Raw genomic sequence first — 16,386 nt, 5'->3', positions numbered from 1 at the left:
CTTTCTGGACCAGCTCCCCGGCCCCAGCTGTGCCTGTGCCCTCCCCACCCCCTCCTCCTCGCCTCTGATTCCCCTAATCCCTGCTCCCCCGCCCTCCCCTCTGCCCCACTTTTCCAGGACTCTGATTGGCTGGTTCTACTGACTGGACTAGGGGGGAGGGGGCTGGTCAGGGAGGGGGCAGGGGGCAGATCCAAGGGAAGGGGACACTGTCAGGCCCAGGCCCCTGGGGGGCCAGGGCCAGGCCACTGCCTGGGGGCAGCAGGCAGCAGAAACTGAAGGTATGAAAAGGGGCGTCTCTATGGAGGGAGCAGGAAAGGACCCTGGGGACCCTCTGCTCCAGCAAGGTCAAGGGAGGACAAGGCAAGTTTGCAAGCTCCTGGGTTCACCTTTGCTCCTGGGGAATCCTGTGGCTAGCAGGGGCTTGCTGGAGCAGTGGAGGGCAGCCAGAGTTCCCCGTGGTGGACAGCAGAGGGCACAGAAGTAGCTGGAAGAGGAAGCCCAGAGGGGTCCTGGGGCCCGCGGGCCGCCCCTTGGAGCCTAGTGGAGTTCTTGCCTTGGCTCTAGGGGGAGAAGATTTCAGGGGAAGATACAGTTCAGTGACAGCCTGGACTTTCATTTCCCCTTGGGGTGAGACCCCGGCATTCCCCTCCCAGAGGCCTGCGTGCTTCCTCCTACAGAGCTGGAGGCAAACGCTCCTGCTCCGGGGCAGACCGGGGCACATGCAGGGAGACAGAGGTTGGGGGGAGAGGCCCCAGGAATGGACGCAGGCAGACTTCCTCCCAGAGCAAATGCCACTCACTTTGTGCCGACCCCAGAGATGGCAACAATTACGAATTAAAAATCATAACTCTTTGGGGAGCCAGAGAGAGTCAGTAGCCCTGCTCCAAGTCTAGGCCTCAGTATTTCCCGGCAGACAGTGGGATGAATCACCCAGCGACTCCTCTCCCTCCCTGGGGTGACACTGGGCAGGGGGAGGTGGGGGGAATCCCTGGGGCGAGTAAAACCAGAAGGGAGTGACCAGGCCTGGGCCCCAGCCCTGCCGGTACCAGAACTGCAGAGAGGTCCATGCTCTTCCTGGATCAGTAAGATGCCTGAAGGCCTTGGGGGAGGAGGCGGGAGAAGGGGAAGTGAAAGCCACCCAGAGGGAAGGACGGGTTGGCTCCCGCCCCCAGGCCCAGGGGACCCCGTGCTCCATTGCTCAGGACCCGGCAGCAGGCAAGTGCGCGTGCATGGGGGGTGCACTTTCCAAGTACGGGAGCCCCCGGTGTGGAGTGGGAGTGCCAGGCTCGGGTGGGGCTCCCAAGTGTCCATCTTCCTGCCCCACATAATTATTTTCTCTGCCCTTCAGGCAGCCTGAGCCGGGCAGGGCCCCTCCCTTTGCTACGGCAGCCCCCCATCATGCAGCCCCCCCTGGACCTCAAGCAGATCCTGCCCTTCCCACTGGAGCCGGCCCCCACCCTGGGCCTCTTCAGCAACTACAGCACTGTGAGTACCACCTGCCTGCCCTCCCCGCCACCTGTGACCGCTACCTGCTCTTCCTTCCTTCCCGAGTGCCCTTGCTCGCTCCTGCGCGTGGACCTGACTCTTATCTCTCCCGATGAGCCCTCTCCTGACTTTCGGTCACTTATAAGTATTATGGGCTATCTGCTATACCATCAGCAACAATGAACACCGTAGTTAAACATTTGCCAAGGGCTTGCTGCGGGCCAGACACCGTAGTGATGATAGGAATCATCTCATTTAGCCGTCCAGTGACTTGTCCGCCGTTGAGAGAAGAAACGAGACCTGGATTGATGGTGGTGACTACAGAAAGGTGGGAGGAGTCATGGGCGCCCAGTCCACCAAGAACGAATAAGCAGGGGTATAAGCCTACCTGTTTGTGCAGTCCGGCTCTGGAGCCCACCGTTGGGTGGGTAGGGGCAGTGGGGCAGGGCCTGGAGGGCTGGCGAAGTTGTCTGGCCATAGGAAACAGAGCCATTATCCATTCTGGAGCAGATGAGTGGCTGGTAAGAGCAGTGTTTGAGCAAGATAAGTGAGGCAGCTGGACGGAAGAAGCAGAGGCTGGAGAGAGCCAGTTAGGAGGCTGTCCCAGCAGTGCAGGCCTTCAGGGAAGCCTGGAGGGCCAGATTGGACTGGTGGCAGTGGCAGGGTGAGTGGGGAGGAAGGGAGGATGGGCCGAGGTGTTTCCAAGGAAATATTGACAGGCCTTGGTGACCAACCAGTGTGTGGGGGCGGGGGAGAAACGAGAGGATGAGTCAAGGATGACTGCAGGCCGGGTTCAGGCCTCTGTGACTGGGAGGAGGAAGTCACCTTGACAGGGGCAGGGGGTTGGAGAAAGAAACCGGTCTGGGGTGCGGCTGCTGAACTTACTTTAGGGCATGGTGCTCTGCTGTACCAGTAGGACACTGAGCTAAGAATGTCCAGCGGGCGGTTGAAATTTGCAGCCCTGGAGAATGTGCTAGAGTCAGAGGACTGGGGGAAGTCAGCCTTATTCAACTCAAATAACCCACCATCAAAACATATTTAGCTACAAACATGTATTGAGCATTGACCGTGTGCCAAGCGCTGCAGTGACTGTATCTATACATGATCTCATTTAATCTTCACCACGGCCCAACAAGGTGGATTATTCCTGTTTGACGCAGGCGAGGACAGAAACTAAAGAAAGATTTACTAGTTTATCTCAGTTGGCACAGTATGTACCTAAGATGTGATTTGAACCCACAGCAGTCCTCAGCTGCTTCCTTCAAACTCCTTCCTTCAAACCCCTTCCAATCCAAATCAACATTTGCATTGCACTTCAAAGTTTACAAGGTATTTTTCATATACATACACACACACACACACACACACACATATATATATAACGTATAGGAGAACTGGGGTATAAACCAGAAGTGCAGAGGGTGAAAGGATTCACCAGAGACAGAGTGGGGAGCAGAACAGGTGGATCTACTGGAACACACTGCTGAGGGGAGCAGCGGGCGGGACAGGAGAGGTCTGCTGCGCCATATGTGGGTCAGCTCCCTGGCCGGGGATTGAACTCAGGCTATCACATTGGTAGCATTGAGACTTAACCCCTAGGCCACCAGGGAGGCCCAAAGTTTATGAAGTGTTTTCTATATTGCAGTCTTTTTTTTTTTTTTAATAGAGGCATGTTTTATTTATTTATTCGTTTGTTTGTTTGTTTGTTTTGTTTATACAAGCACTGGGTACAGTCAGAAGCGCGGGAGGGTGAGAGAATTCACCAGAGCCAGAGCGGGGAGCAGAGCAGGCAGAAGGACCGAAGTACACTGCTGAGGGGAGCAGCGGGCGGCAGGAGAGGTCTGCGCGCCATGTGGGACCCTCCTCCGGTGGCCGGGGAGCAGCTGGGGATAGAACCGGTGCTACAGAGGCCGCGGGCAGCTTCGCAACCCAGCGCTCAACCGCTGCGCCACCGGGGAGGCCCTATATTGCAGTCTTTATTTGTAGTACCCTTATGGGGTAGCTATTGTTTTATACTCCTTTTGCAGACAAGACAGTTGAGTACTGTGAGCGAGGTACTGTACCAGGTACAGTGGAGGCGTGATGGTAAATATGACACAGTCTAATCTTGAAGGCGCTTACATTCGGGGAGAAATACAGACATGAATACAGGAATCTATAATGCAAGAGATAGGAAGGGATGTAAATACTGACTACAACACTGAAGATTTCACATGAACAGAAAACCTTTTGATGACCTACTATGTGCCAGGCATTGTGTTAGGTCCAGACCACAAGAATTCAGCCTGTGCCCCTGGGGAGCTCGTGGTTTAATAGGGAATAACAAGTGAACAGTTACCCTCTGGTGTGAAAAGAGCTGTGTCAGAAGCTTGTATCGGAGTCCTGGGGATATCAAGAAAGACTTGCGGGATGTGGTTGTGCCTAAGGGACCTAACCGGGAAAACAGGAGAGCAGAGGAAAAGGGAATTGAACCTGGGTCAGGTGACATATGATTTGGGCTTTGAAGATTTATTAGTAGGACTTTAAAAGGGGCGATAGAGAACATTCCAGACTGAAACAAATAGCATGAACAAGGGCTGGAAAAGAGCATTTGAGAAAATGCAATTGATTGGGTATAACTGGAAAGCCACCCTGCATCTGCCACATATCTAATGTACCTTATCCTCAGGTCTCAGCCACCCCATCCGCGACTCCATTTCATAGATGAGGAAACATAGACCCAGAGAGGTTAAGTGACTTGCCCAAGGTCACAAAGCTACTTAGTCAAATTCTTGTGGTTAACACTGGTTTCTGACTTCCCCAGGGTTCAGGGCTCTGCTGCTCTAGTAGCAGGGTGAGCTATTTAAAGCCCTGAGCCTGGATAAGCCTGGAGAGTGCAGCAGGGTGTTGAGCTGCACCAACTTTGGCATCTGACTGTCCCCATTTGAATTGATGTTCCGAAAGTACTAGCTCTGTGACCTCAGGCAAATGACTTAACCATTCTGAACCTCTGTTTTACCGGCCATAAAGTAGTACAGTAATAGTACCAACTCACAGGTTGTTTTGAGAATTGTATTACATAATCATAATGCCTGACACAAAGTAGGTGTTCATTCAGAGTTAGCTACTGTGATTATTATGTTACTGCTATTATTTTTATTTAAGGGAGGATCAGAGAAAGAAAAGTAGGATGGCAGCCCCTTAGCCACAGGGAATAAGCAGAATTAGGCAGTGGGAACCAGGAGGAGGTTCCCATGGGGAGATGGAGGAGCCTCTGGAGGGGGTGGGGACAGAACCGGCTTCCTGTAGAGCTGGAGAAGCCAAGGGAGAGTGTGGCGGGTCACATCAATAGTGTCAAATTCTGCAGGGGAAGGAGCACTGCAGAAAGCTGCAGACAGCCCTTGGCAGTGCTGAGCAGCAGCTAAGTGCAGGGCTTTGGAGTCAGGCTGCCCGGGTTTAAATTCAAAGCCCAGTTCAGCCACTTACTAGCGTGTGACCTTGGGCAAATTATTTAACCTCTCTAAACCTCGGTTCCCTCGTCTATAAAATGAAGTTAATAATAGTAGTTACTTCAAGTCATGGCTCTGAAGATTAAATTAGATAATCCAGGCAAAGAATTCAGTCCAGAGGCTGGCACATTCCAGGGCTCCGTCGACACTAGGCGGTGGCGGTGGGATGGAGACGGGCTCTCCCCCCAGACTCGTCCTTGGCCGTCTCCGCCTCGGGCAGTTTTTGCTGAACCCTCAGCCCCCGGCCGGCTCTGCTCCCCGCCTGCCCTTGGGCATCCCTCCCAGCCTCCAGACAGCCGCTCTCCGCGTCCAGCCTCCCGCCGAGCGTCTCCTGCCCTGCATGCCCCGGGAGGGGACGAGGCCCCCAAAGAGAGAGCGGGGACCCCGGCCCGGGTCCCGCGAGGAGGAGCTGGCGGGGTGGCCCCTCTGCCCTCCGCCCTGGGCGCCCCCGGCTCGGCCGCTAGAGGGCGGCCCGTGCCCGCGCATCCCTCCGCGAGGCGCTTTCCAGCAGGTGGGGCGCGGGGAGGCGGTGGGGGAGTCGGGGACGGTGTCCCCAAGTGCGAGGTCGCTTCTGCCTGCGCGCCCCCGGCTCCGCCGTTCGGGGACGCTCCCCGCTTGGGCGCCCCTTCCCACGGGGGGTGGGGGCGGCAGCTCCAAGGGCCTCGGGGGCCGCGCGCAGGGGCGCGGGGAGCCCGGCGGGGCGCGCCGCGGGGCTCGGGCGGGAGAGGCGCCGGGAGAACCGGCCCCGCTGGCGGGGCGGGCGTGCACGGTCTGCTGGGGACTCTGGGCCCTCGAGGGTCCCGGGGTTCGGGGCCGCGGTCCCCCGGCCAGTGCGCGGCCGCCGGGCCGAGCTGCTCCCGCGGGCCGGGCCGTCCCCGGGGCGGAGGCGGGACGCGGCACCCCTCCTCCCTGGCGGCGCCCTCGCCCCTTCGGGGCCGCCCCCGCCCCGCCCCCGCCTCGGCCCCGCCTCGGCCCCGCCTCGCGGGCGGGCCCCGGCCCGGCGGCCCCGCCTCCCCTCCCCGGGCCGGCCGGCCGCGCAGCCCCAGCCGCCGGGGCAACGGAGCCGCGTCCCTGGCCTGCCCGGCCGGCCAGGCTCGGCCCCCGCCCGGGTCCGCCGTCCGGGCCATGGAGCCGCGGCCCCCGGGGCCCCGCAGGGTAAGCCACCCGGCCCCCCGCGCTCCCTGCCCCGCCGCTGCCGCAGCCCCCCCATCCCGCGCCCCTGCTGCCCTGCCCGCCCTGCCCGCGCTGCCCGCGGCCACCTCTCCCCGCGGCCACCTCTCCCCTCGCCCGGCCCTCGGGTCGCCCGGCCCATCCCCCACGCCCGGCGCGGGGCCCCGCCAATCGGTGGGCCCAGCTGGCGCCCCCAGACCACTGCCACCTTGCTGGACACCCGGCCTCTGATTCTCTGGGCCTTGGAGTCCCCCAAACCTTCCGACTTCCCATCAGATCCTGCACCTACCCTCGAGCGAGCACCCGCCTCAGGGCCTTCTTTTCCAGCATGACGGATCCCAGCCTCTCCCCCTTCCTAGGGTCCCTCCCCCACCAGCTCCCACCTGCTCTCTGGCCACCCCCTGGCTCCATCTCTCTCCTATTTCAGTCCTCCCTGACCCTCAGGTCTCCCCGCCCCGGAGGTGCCACCCCCTTCCCTTTGCTGTCACTTGGGTATGGGCACGCAGGGTGGTCAAGCAGGGGGCCCTGGGGACCAGCAGGTGAAGGGCAGTGGGAGGAAACATAATCATAGCCCCCTCGTGCTGCTGATCTGGTTTCCTCCTCCCTCCCCCTTCCTGACTCGCGTCGCCCCAGCTTCAGGGAGTGACTCCCCTTCGTGTCTGCAGCTGGAGGGCAGGTGGGAAGGGACTGTTCCGTGGACTCTCCAAGCAGTGTCCAGGCCGCAGTCCAGGGAGGGGGCTCTGGAGTGGGACAGGCTCTGGGAAATGCTGGCCTCCACCCCGCCCAGAGGGCCCTCATCTAGGTCGCCAGGGCCTCTTGACCTTGGCCTGGAGCGGCACTTCAGTGGCTCACATTCCACCTGCACCAGGATTGGGCCCAGCGCCCTCACCTCAGCCTGGCGCCTCAGCCTGGGTTCCTGGAGGAGAGGGTGGGCAGGACCCGTCTGATGGGGTTGCTGCCCCGTGTCCGCCCACCCCCACCCTTAGTCAGTGTGTGTGGACACAGATCTAGGAAGAGGTTTGTGCCAGGGAAAGGCTGTCACCGTGGACAACCGCGGCGCACACACCGTGGTGCAGGGACCGTTCTAGGGGACAGATGTAATGGCCACAAGTCATCCTTGAGGCACGGAGTCTTCGGCCACTTTGGGGAGCAGGCTGGGGTGAAGGCGTGGAGCAGAGAACCAGCAGCCTCTGCCCGCCCTCTCCATCCCACTTCTTTCTCCCTGCTGTTTTCATCGACTTGGGTTTCCTGACCCAGATTGGGTTTCTGTTTGGGCTGAGCTCCATTCCCCACCCAGTGTGCCAGGGAGCCCGGGGACTGCGAAGCGCCCTGCGCCGGGTTTGGGGGTCTCCGCATAGTGAGGCCTGAGGCCTGGAGGCCGGGAGCTGAAAGCTCTCTTCTGTCTCCCCTTTCTGATTAAAGCCTGTCTCCAACTTGGCCGGCCTGTCTTTCTCCCAAACACGTCACACATTCACACAAACACACAGCTGAGGCGCACACAACCTGGCCCTCCGTGGTGTCGGCAAAGCCCCCGGCACAGAAATGTTGATACACAAATGATGTACACACAGCACATGACACTCCTTCACACTCCACCCATGCACAGATTGATCACAGCCTGCCGAGAGAGAGAGAGAGAGAGAGAGAGAGAGAGAGAGAGAGAGAGAGAGAGAGAGAGAGAGAGAGAGAGAGAGATTGAGATTCTTCCCTCTTGGCTTTTCTTTGACTCAGACCTGGACTTCCAGGGGGTGAACATTGGGTCACGGAGGGGCTGCTAGACCCTGTCATGGCTCCTGCCTCCACCTCTACCGAGCAGGGCCGCCCACTTCACAGCGATGCCGGAAGCCCCTTCCCTGGAATTAACCCCAACTAGCCAGTGCGACACACCGAGAGACCAGAGCCAGGACGGCCGGGTTTCCCGGACTCCAGCCACTTTGTCTCCCTGCTGCATGATCCTGTCCTGTCTCCCGAGAGCCACGAAGGCCTGGACACGGGATGCATCAGCCAAGGCGCTTGGGACCCCTGGTCACCAGCAACTGTTTTCTGCTTGGCCCTTCCACTTGCAAAATAAGGCTTGAGCGCTGATGTGGTTCCCTTCTCATGAGACGTCCCAGCCTTTACCCCAGTCCCCCTCAGCCTCTGCCGCATTCCAGCCTTCCAGCCTCTCCCTGCCTGCGTGGGGGCCAGGGGAGGAGGGCTGTGGGAGGCGGTTTTCTTGCATGCTACTAGGCCCCTGCCTCATCCCCGGAGCAGAAAGCCTCAGAGAAACTCCCATCTTCTCCCTCCTCTTGGGCTCTCTTGGCAGGAGGCTCCTGAGACATCTGCTGACCCTGGGTGGGGGCAGAGACTGTTCCTAATCCCTCCCAGCCCAAGGCCCTGCCCCCAGCCCTGTAATCAGGAAGAGAGTTGAGAAGATCTCTGGGCTGCGTCAGGCCAGCCCCGTTTCTTAGGTTGCCCGACTTGTCCCCCATCATTCGCAGAGCCATCTCCTCGCTCCTGAGTTCTCTTATTCCCTCTAGAAACTGCTGTCAAAGAAGTCCGGGAGTGAGTGTCTCAGGGCAACCTGGGGCCCAGAGTTGTAAGCTCGGAACATCTGTCTCCTGAGACCCGAGGTTGGCCTGGTAGACAGACTTGCCCTAAACTGGGGCCAGAGGGGCTCGGTGGCCTCAGCTGCAGGCCCCAGGATCTGGGGTGCTTTGGGACTTCCCCTCAGTGGTCTGTGGTAGAGTCTGTCGGTCAAGGTGACAGTTGGATCTTAATGGTGGGATGGGCCGAGACAGGAGTTGTTCAGGTTCCAGCTCTGCTCCGGACCTGGAGCAAAGCGCTGACCCCTCTGGCCCCTGGCAGTGCTGCGGAGACGGGCTGGGAGGGTGGGGAACCGAGGCTCAGAGCCCCCTCTATACTGAGGGGCAGGGAGGAGGCTCTGGGGACTTGGGTTCAACCCAGCTGCTGCCAGTGGGGGGATGATGGACATGAGCTTGTGCTGGGGTTCCTGGCTCACCCCAGCCTGCCTCCACAGATGGACCCTGTACAGAAGGCTGTGCTCTCCCACACTTTTGGGGGACCCTTGCTCAAGACCAAGCGACCCATTATTTCTTGTAACGTCTGTCAGATTCGCTTCAATTCTCAGGTAAGAATGGGCCCCTCACCCACCCAATGGGCGGAAAGGGACTGTGGGGGTGCGGGTGGCCTTGGGGGGAGGGCAGAGGCTGGAGCTCTGGGTGGGGGGCTGGGGGATATCAGGAGATGCTCAGGGGAGGGGGAGACGGCTGGAGGGGCAGGGCCTCGTGGCCAGCAGTTGGGGAGGACAAGAGGTGCTGATAGATCACAACACAGACCAGTCCTCCGAGGCCTGGGGCACGGGCGCGTCCCTGGCCCAGAACTTCTGGGAACACAGTCATCTGCGCCTGACGGGAGTGTGGCCTCTGGCCCACTGGCTCTCGGCTCCCCCAGCAGAGCCTGTGCCCTCCTCGGCCTGGGTGAATGTCTCCCTTAGCCCACCCGCTTCCCTCCAGCTTCCTGGCTTCCTCTCCACCACCCCGACCCTCCTCAGTCTGAAGCCCCTGGAAGGCCTGGTGCCCACGTCCCCGAGGGGACTCTTCCCTGGGGAGAAGCCACCCCAAACTCAGGACCTCAGCGGCTGGCCCCCCAGACAGCTGGGACTTCTGAGGGGACTTTGTGGGATGCAGGCCCTGAGAGCTTGTGGAGAAAAACAGCAGAGCCTCGTTCTGCTGAGTCGGGGAAATGAAGCATGTTCGTGTCTCTCCCAGTCCACGCGCACCCCCGCGCTGCCAGCTCTGCGCGCCACCGCCACCCAAATCCGGGGCTGTCAGTCTTTCCCTGCCCATCCACATCTTTTCCTTCCACCCCGGCCTGGGGGGCCTTGTGGCTTCGGGTTTGGGTTATTAGAGGGGTGCCCACGGTGGAGAGGGGTTGGAGCCAGGGACCCGCCCGGCCTTGGGCCTCCCCAGGCATCCTCTCTCCCAGCCTTAGCTCCACTGCCGGCCCGGGAGGGAGACTGGAGGGGCAGAGCCTGCAGCCCTTCCCTCTTCTTGCCATTCCCTATCCCTCCCCCACCAAGCTGCTCTGTTTTGACAGCTGTCCTGCTGTGTCTCTGTCTCCAAAGCTGGGCTTGGGGCCAGGGTCCTCCAGGGTGTCAGCAGAGCCTTCAGGGAAGGCGAGACCCAGAGGGGAGTGTGCTCAGTCGGGGCAGAGCCAGGCCGCAGAGCTCCCAGGACGCCCGACCCGGGGGTGCGGAGCGAAGGCTACATCTTCGGGGCTGGGGACCGGCACCTGGGATCTAAGAGGCTGCTGACCGGCTGGCTTGCTAGGCCAGTCCCATTAGGGTTCTGCTGTAGGTTGGGGTGTCCCCACCCCCGCCCCAGGACTTGGTGAGAAGCCTGAGTCAGCAGCCAGGCCCTGGGTGTGGTGGTGGGTGGAGCCTGGGCTGGGTGGGGATCCAGGTTCCCAGCTATTCACGCTTGAGAAGTTCATGTGAGCCCCGGGGATAACCGGGGCGCCCCGGTGTGGGCCTTTGCGTCTCACCCACCACGTAGGAAGAGTCACTGCAGCTGCCGAGAGCACCCCAGCCCCATAGGAGCTCTGCGGGGAGCACGGTCAGCTTGCAGCGTGAGCTCACATTCCATTTTCTTCCTCCATCCCCGAAGAGCCAGGCCGAGGCGCACTACAAGGGGAACCGCCACGCCCGAAGAGTCAAAGGCATCGAGGCTGCCAAGACCCGGGGCAGGGAGCCTGGCGTCCGGGAACCTGGAGACCCAGCTCCTCCCAGCAGCACCACCCCAAATGGGGATGGCGTCGCCCCTCGGCCAGGTGTGTGAGTCCCTCACCTCTTCCGCTGATCTCGTGTCTGCTCTGACCTTCCCCGTGTCCCCTGTCGCCTGCTTTCCTGTCTCTCTTCCTCAGTCCCGCCCCTGCAAGGTGAGTCCTGCCGCCAAGCAGTGATGCAAAATTTCCATCCTGTCACCCCACTCTCACCCCAGCTCCTCTCAACAGAGTCCCCACTGTCTGTCCTCCCCACTACCCAGTGACTCAGACAGGGGCTAGGGTGAGGCCACCTGGCAAAGCTCCTCAAGAATAAGAACCATAGTGTGCAAGGAGCAGCCCCTTCATCCTGGGGGATGGGCAGGGGAGGGACCGGGCTGTCTGAGCGCGAGCGCCTGCTTCCCGGGGCGCCCCTCCAAGGAGCCAGAGAGCCCAGGAGACCCAGACAGCTCCCTGGATGACCTCTGATCCACCTTTGCCCTCACTGAGCCGGTTCTCCTTTCTGGGGACCAGGGGAGTGAGACTTTACGATCTTTGCAGTCTTTTCCGGGCCTACAGAAAGCCACTCGGAGATTCAGTCTCCCCATGGCTGGGGACTGGCCTCAGCTGCACTCCCAGCCAAGAAACTGGGCGGAAGGAATCTCTGCCGCCCCCTTCCCTGGGGTGGCCACATCACATGCCAGGCACGGCCAACTGCAGAGAGACCCGGCATCGCCATTTCCCCTGCGTCCTTGGCTGCCCTTCCCACCCTACCTGAGCAGAGTCTCCCCAACCATGTGTCTGCAGCACCAGCTTGGGAAGCAGGCCCCACGCGCCACACGCACCCAACACACGTGCCCACACATCCTTGCTGTCCAGAGAGGCAGGTGGGGGAGCTGAGCTACTCGAACTCAGGCTGCTTCTCAGCTTCATCATCTTGGGGCAACTAGGTCTCCCCTCCATGAAGTGGGGAAGATGACAGTAGCCACAATATTTCAGCTCCTTGTGCTTTATCCCTGTCACCTCATGTAGTTCCTAGGGTATCTCTCTAAGGAGATCACCGCGCCCCCTGAGTCTTTGTGAGCCACAAAGTCCTGTCCAGACCCAGATGGGGGTGTGTGTCGTCTGCATTTGGATGGAGATGAAGGACAAATAAGAGAATTAAAGGGAGTGGTCACAGGATGAACCTGCAGGCACCTGCAGGGGTTGAGAGTTCCTCTCCCACCAGTCCCCGCCCCCACGGCCAGCCTGCCCGTGACCCGGAAACTGGATCAGCTGCGGGAGCTAGAGTGGGCGTGCTAGAGTTTCCCCTGTACAGGGGCCAGAACCCAGCGCCAAGGCTGGGCCTGTGCATCTTTAATCAAGCCATGAATTATAGAGCAGCCCACATCCCTGCTTCTTCCCTCTCTCGTTCTGCTGCTTCTGTTTCCCTTTTGCTGTGTCCATATGTCTCTCTCGACCTCCCCTCACCAGGCCTCTGCCCCTTCCTGGAGCTCTTTGGCTTGCGTCCCTGGGGCCTGGGCGGCATCTGGGCAGGGGCTGGCTGGGCAGGAAGCCCAGGCCGGCTGGCAGGCCACCGAGGGGCAAATCCTTGTTCGGTGCTTCTCCCCCTGACTCAGCTGGCCACCAGCTTCACCTGAAGGGAGGTGGCGGGGCTGGGCCACTCAGCCATCCCCAGCTTAGGGAGCCTGAGCTCGGCCTTGGAGGCTCACACCCAGCCTCCAGCAGCTGGGCCGCGTCTGGCCCCGGCCCAGGGCATGAGAGCACGCATGTTGTCACAGGGTGGGGACTCCTGGGCCCTTGCCCTCAGGAAATGGGGTGGGTCTTCTCCATAGAAAGAGTCCTCTCCGAAGCCATCTGGGGTGACCCCTGTGTTTCTCCCCCAACAACAGTTTCCATGGAGAATGGACTGGGTCCAGCCCCAGGATCCCCAGAGAAACAGCCTGGCTCTCCATCCCCTCCCAGCATTCCGGAGACTGGTCAGGGTGCAACCAAGGGTGAAGGGGGGACTCCAGGCCCGGCTTCCCTGCCTGGGGGTAGCAAGGAGGAGGAGGAGAAGGCCAAGAGGCTGCTTTACTGCGCCCTGTGCAAGGTGGCCGTGAACTCCCTGTCCCAGCTGGAGGCGCATAACAAAGGTACAGACTCCCTGCCCCCTGCAGACTCCTTGTCCTCGCCCACCCTTGCTCCCCACACTGTGCCGCACCCCCACATCTCCATCTCCTCTAAGACCTGCAAGTCTCTCCTTCCCTAGTCACGTCACCTGTTCCTCGGCCCCGACTTCGCAGTTGGCCTGCACCTTACTGCTTTTCCCTAGGAGTGTCCCTGACTGACCTTGTGATCCGGAGGGTCCCCAGGGGCTTGGAAACATCCCACACTTTATACACATACACCCCAAGTATTGTACTTGGGAACTGGGTATTTGAGGCCCGGTAACCCTGGAGATTTGTTCCTCCAGCCCTTACCTTCTGCCCTCTGCGGGCCCCAGGTACTAAGCACAAGACAATTCTGGAAGCCCGAAGTGGGCTGGGCCCCATCAAAGCTTACCCTCGGCTGGGGCCTCCCACTCCGGGGGAACCAGAGGCCCCTGCCCAGGACCGAACCTTCCACTGTGAGATCTGCAATGTCAAGGTCAACTCGGAGGTCCAACTGAAACAGGTGGGTCAAGGCCTTTCCCGGGAATTCTGAGGGGGGAGGAAAACAGCGATCTCGGGGGACACCAGGTGTTTGGGGTCTTCCCTGGCTGCCAGAGGGGGCGGGCCGGGGCCGGGGCGACTGCGGGGTTCTGGCCCCGCCCGGCGGGGGCGCGGGTGGCTGGACTCACGGCCCTGCCCGCCCCGCCCGCGCAGCACATTTCCAGCCGGCGGCACCGAGACGGCGTGGCCGGGAAGCCCAACCCGCTGCTGAGCCGGCACAAGAAGCCTCGGGGCGCCGGGGAGCTCGCGGTGAGGCGGGGTTGCGGGGAGCCCGGGGGGCGCGCGGGGCGGGGGGCGCGGGGGGCGCAGGCCGGAACGGGGGGCTGGCTCGCGGGCTCGTGGGTGACGCTCCCCCTCGACCCCCGCAGGGCACGCTGACTTTCTCCAAGGAGCTGCCCAAGTCCCTGGCGGGCGGGCTGCTGCCCAGCCCCCTGGCGGTGGCGGCCGTGATGGCGGCGGCGGCCGGCTCCCCGCTGTCCCTGCGCCCGGCCCCCGCCGCACCCCTTCTCCAGGGACCGCCGATCACCCACCCCCTGCTCCACCCGGCCCCCGGGCCCATCCGAACTGCGCATGGACCCATCCTCTTCTCCCCCTACTGACCTGAACCCCGACTCCCCTTCCCTCCAGCCCCCCCAACTCCGGCCAGGACCGGCCTCGGGGCTCCCGGGCCCGCCGCCCCTCGCCGGCTCTCCCTGATGATCTCTCCTTCCCCCACCCCGAGGTACGGGGTTCCAGGAAAGGGGAGGGGCAGCGGGGGAGGGGGCTTCAGAAGGGGGGGAACACCCCAGATCTCAGGGAACCCCGCCCCCTGCCCTTCCCTCTCCCCTAGAAAAGGGGGGGCCGTCTCACCCCCCGCGCCCCCTTGGAGACACCCCCCTCCCAAAAGCCATGTCCATCCAGCCCTTCCCCCCAAACCTAGCACAAAACGGGGTTCACAAGCCATGGTCGGGGTCCGGGGGGCAGAGGTGGATTTTCTTGGCAATAAGCGGACTCTGGGACTCCGGCCCCTACCCCCAATTGAAGCGCTTCCGTGAACACCCCGCCCTCCGCAGGGGGAGGGGAGCAGGCGGGGTCCTGGGTCCCCCATAAGCACTTTGGTTTCCCCGCCTGCGACTCACTGTGCCCGGCCCGCTGCGCCCAGCCCCGGCCCGGCCCGCCCGGGGCGCCCTGGGGGCGTCGCTGCCCCTCGGGTGGGGCCGAGCGGATGCCCCCCGGCCCTTCCTCGCCTTCCCTGCCCCCCAGTCCGGATTCCATTCTTCTCACCAGCACCCATCGCCCAAGGGGTACCGAGGGGGGCACGGGGTGTCCAGTCCAAGCCCACCCCCGCCTCGCCTTCCGCAAAACTGTGAGCAAAAAGCAATAGAAGCCTCGCCCCCGCCCCCCGCAGACCCGCCTAGTCCGTAGCCCCCCCAGACCCCCCACCCCGGCCCGGACCTCACGGACGCCCCCTCCGCGCACCCCGGGCGGGGCCGCCCCCCGCCCCGTCTCCTCTCGTCAGCCCCGTGGCGCGGGCCGCACCGCCCGCCCCCCGACAACTCTGCTTGACGATGTAGCACCCCGGCCCCCGCCATGTCTCCCCCCTTTGCCTCTCCCCGACAATAAAGTCTGGATTCGTTGCCCTCCGCCCCCCCGACTCGGACTCTCAGTCTTTGCGCGCGGTTTGGGGAGCACCGCGATGGGGGTTCCCGTGTGGAGACAGGAGCCGGCGCGGCGGCCAGGGGACCCGGAGGACGGGCCGAGGAGGGGGCGGGGGCGGCGGGACCCGAGACTGCAAGCGAGGGGAGCCCCCCACCCCCGTTCCCCCCCCCCCCCCCCCCCCCCCCGGCTCAGGTGGAGACCTGGCCCCGGGAACCGCTTCCAGGCGGGCGCGCACGGCCGCCCAGGCTGCGGGGAATTCGCCGCGGCTCCACCAGGCGGCGCCAGCGACACGGAGACGGTGTCTGGGCGGCTCGTCCCGCGGTCTCCAGGCTGGGGAAGGAGGTGTAGACCAGGCTCGGACAAAGGGAAGAATCCAGGCTTTTGTGTCTCTGGTGGGAAACCCATCACGGCCGCAGGCAAGGTGTGGGGAGAAGCGGGAGCAAGGACCGAGGTGTTGCTGGGCCCATAGACACAGTCACCTCGGGTTAGTCCCTCCCTCTGGTTCTGTTTCCCCAACTGCAAAATGAGCAGGTTTGAGTCTCTTAGAAGTTCTTTGAGGGCCTCCCCGGTGGCGCAGCCGGTTGAGCACAGAGCTGTGAAGCTGTCCGCAGCCTCTGCAGTGCTGGTTCCTTTCCCCGGTGGCCAGGGAGCTACCCACATGGCGCGGCAGACCGCTCCCGCCTTGCCCGCTGCTCCCCTCAACAGTGTGTTTCGTCAGTCTGCCTGTTCTGCTCCCGGGTCTGCCTCTGGTGAGTCCTCACACCCTCCCGCGCCTCTGGCTTGTACCCCTGCTCTTGTATAAAAATAAATAAATCTTTATTTAAAAAAAGAAGAAGTTCTTCGAGACTTCACAAATCCCAAGCTAAAGAACCAGGATGGTGGCATCTACAGCTGCGCTGGACAACCTCCTCATCTCGCCCCCCAAGTGTTCTGTGGGACAGGGGAGTGCTCTGCTCAGCTGCCTCCCCCTGGTGCTGGGGAAGGGGTCACTGACCTGCACTATTCAGCTCAACCACAGGCTCCCAAGAGCACCAACGACTCCGTGGCTCCCTCTCCCTCCAGCCCTGCTGGGCTGCAAGACGCTCAAACAGGGAAAAAAAACTGGCATCTGTCAAGGTCCTTCTAAGTAGCATCCTCTGAGCTCATTTCCC

The 16,386-nt window shown here is 61.9% G+C and overlaps 1 protein-coding gene across 4 annotated transcripts; it reads left to right on the top strand.

Moving 5' to 3' along the window:
* Nucleotides 1–1,186: 1,186 nt before the first annotated feature.
* On the top strand, nucleotides 1,187–15,220 carry ZNF385A (zinc finger protein 385A). 4 transcript variants are annotated; one of them, XM_037514906.2, is made up of 7 exons: nucleotides 1,187–1,485; nucleotides 9,163–9,273; nucleotides 10,811–10,973; nucleotides 12,797–13,039; nucleotides 13,390–13,559; nucleotides 13,751–13,846; nucleotides 13,966–15,220. In XM_037514906.2, the coding sequence occupies exons 1-7, from the start codon at nucleotides 1,399–1,401 to the stop codon at nucleotides 14,194–14,196; spliced, it is 1,101 nt and encodes a 366-aa protein (XP_037370803.2). In that variant the 5' UTR covers nucleotides 1,187–1,398; the 3' UTR covers nucleotides 14,197–15,220. The 4 variants fall into 4 exon arrangements, with proteins under 4 accessions (XP_037370803.2, XP_037370804.1, XP_037370806.1 ...); XM_037514907.2 differs by lacking the exon at nucleotides 1,187–1,485 and adding an exon at nucleotides 6,095–6,128 and having other exon boundaries at nucleotides 13,966–14,353; XM_037514909.2 differs by lacking the exon at nucleotides 1,187–1,485 and adding an exon at nucleotides 7,876–8,687 and having other exon boundaries at nucleotides 13,966–14,353.
* The last annotated feature ends 1,166 nt before the right edge of the window (nucleotides 15,221–16,386 follow it).

The sequence above is a fragment of the Talpa occidentalis genome, unplaced genomic scaffold (genome assembly GCF_014898055.3).
Source record: "Talpa occidentalis isolate TD23 unplaced genomic scaffold, MPIMG_talOcc4v2.1 talOcc4.16, whole genome shotgun sequence".
In the NCBI taxonomy this organism is placed as follows: Eukaryota; Metazoa; Chordata; class Mammalia; order Eulipotyphla; family Talpidae; genus Talpa; species Talpa occidentalis.
This window is presented reverse-complemented; position numbering and strand designations above follow the sequence as displayed.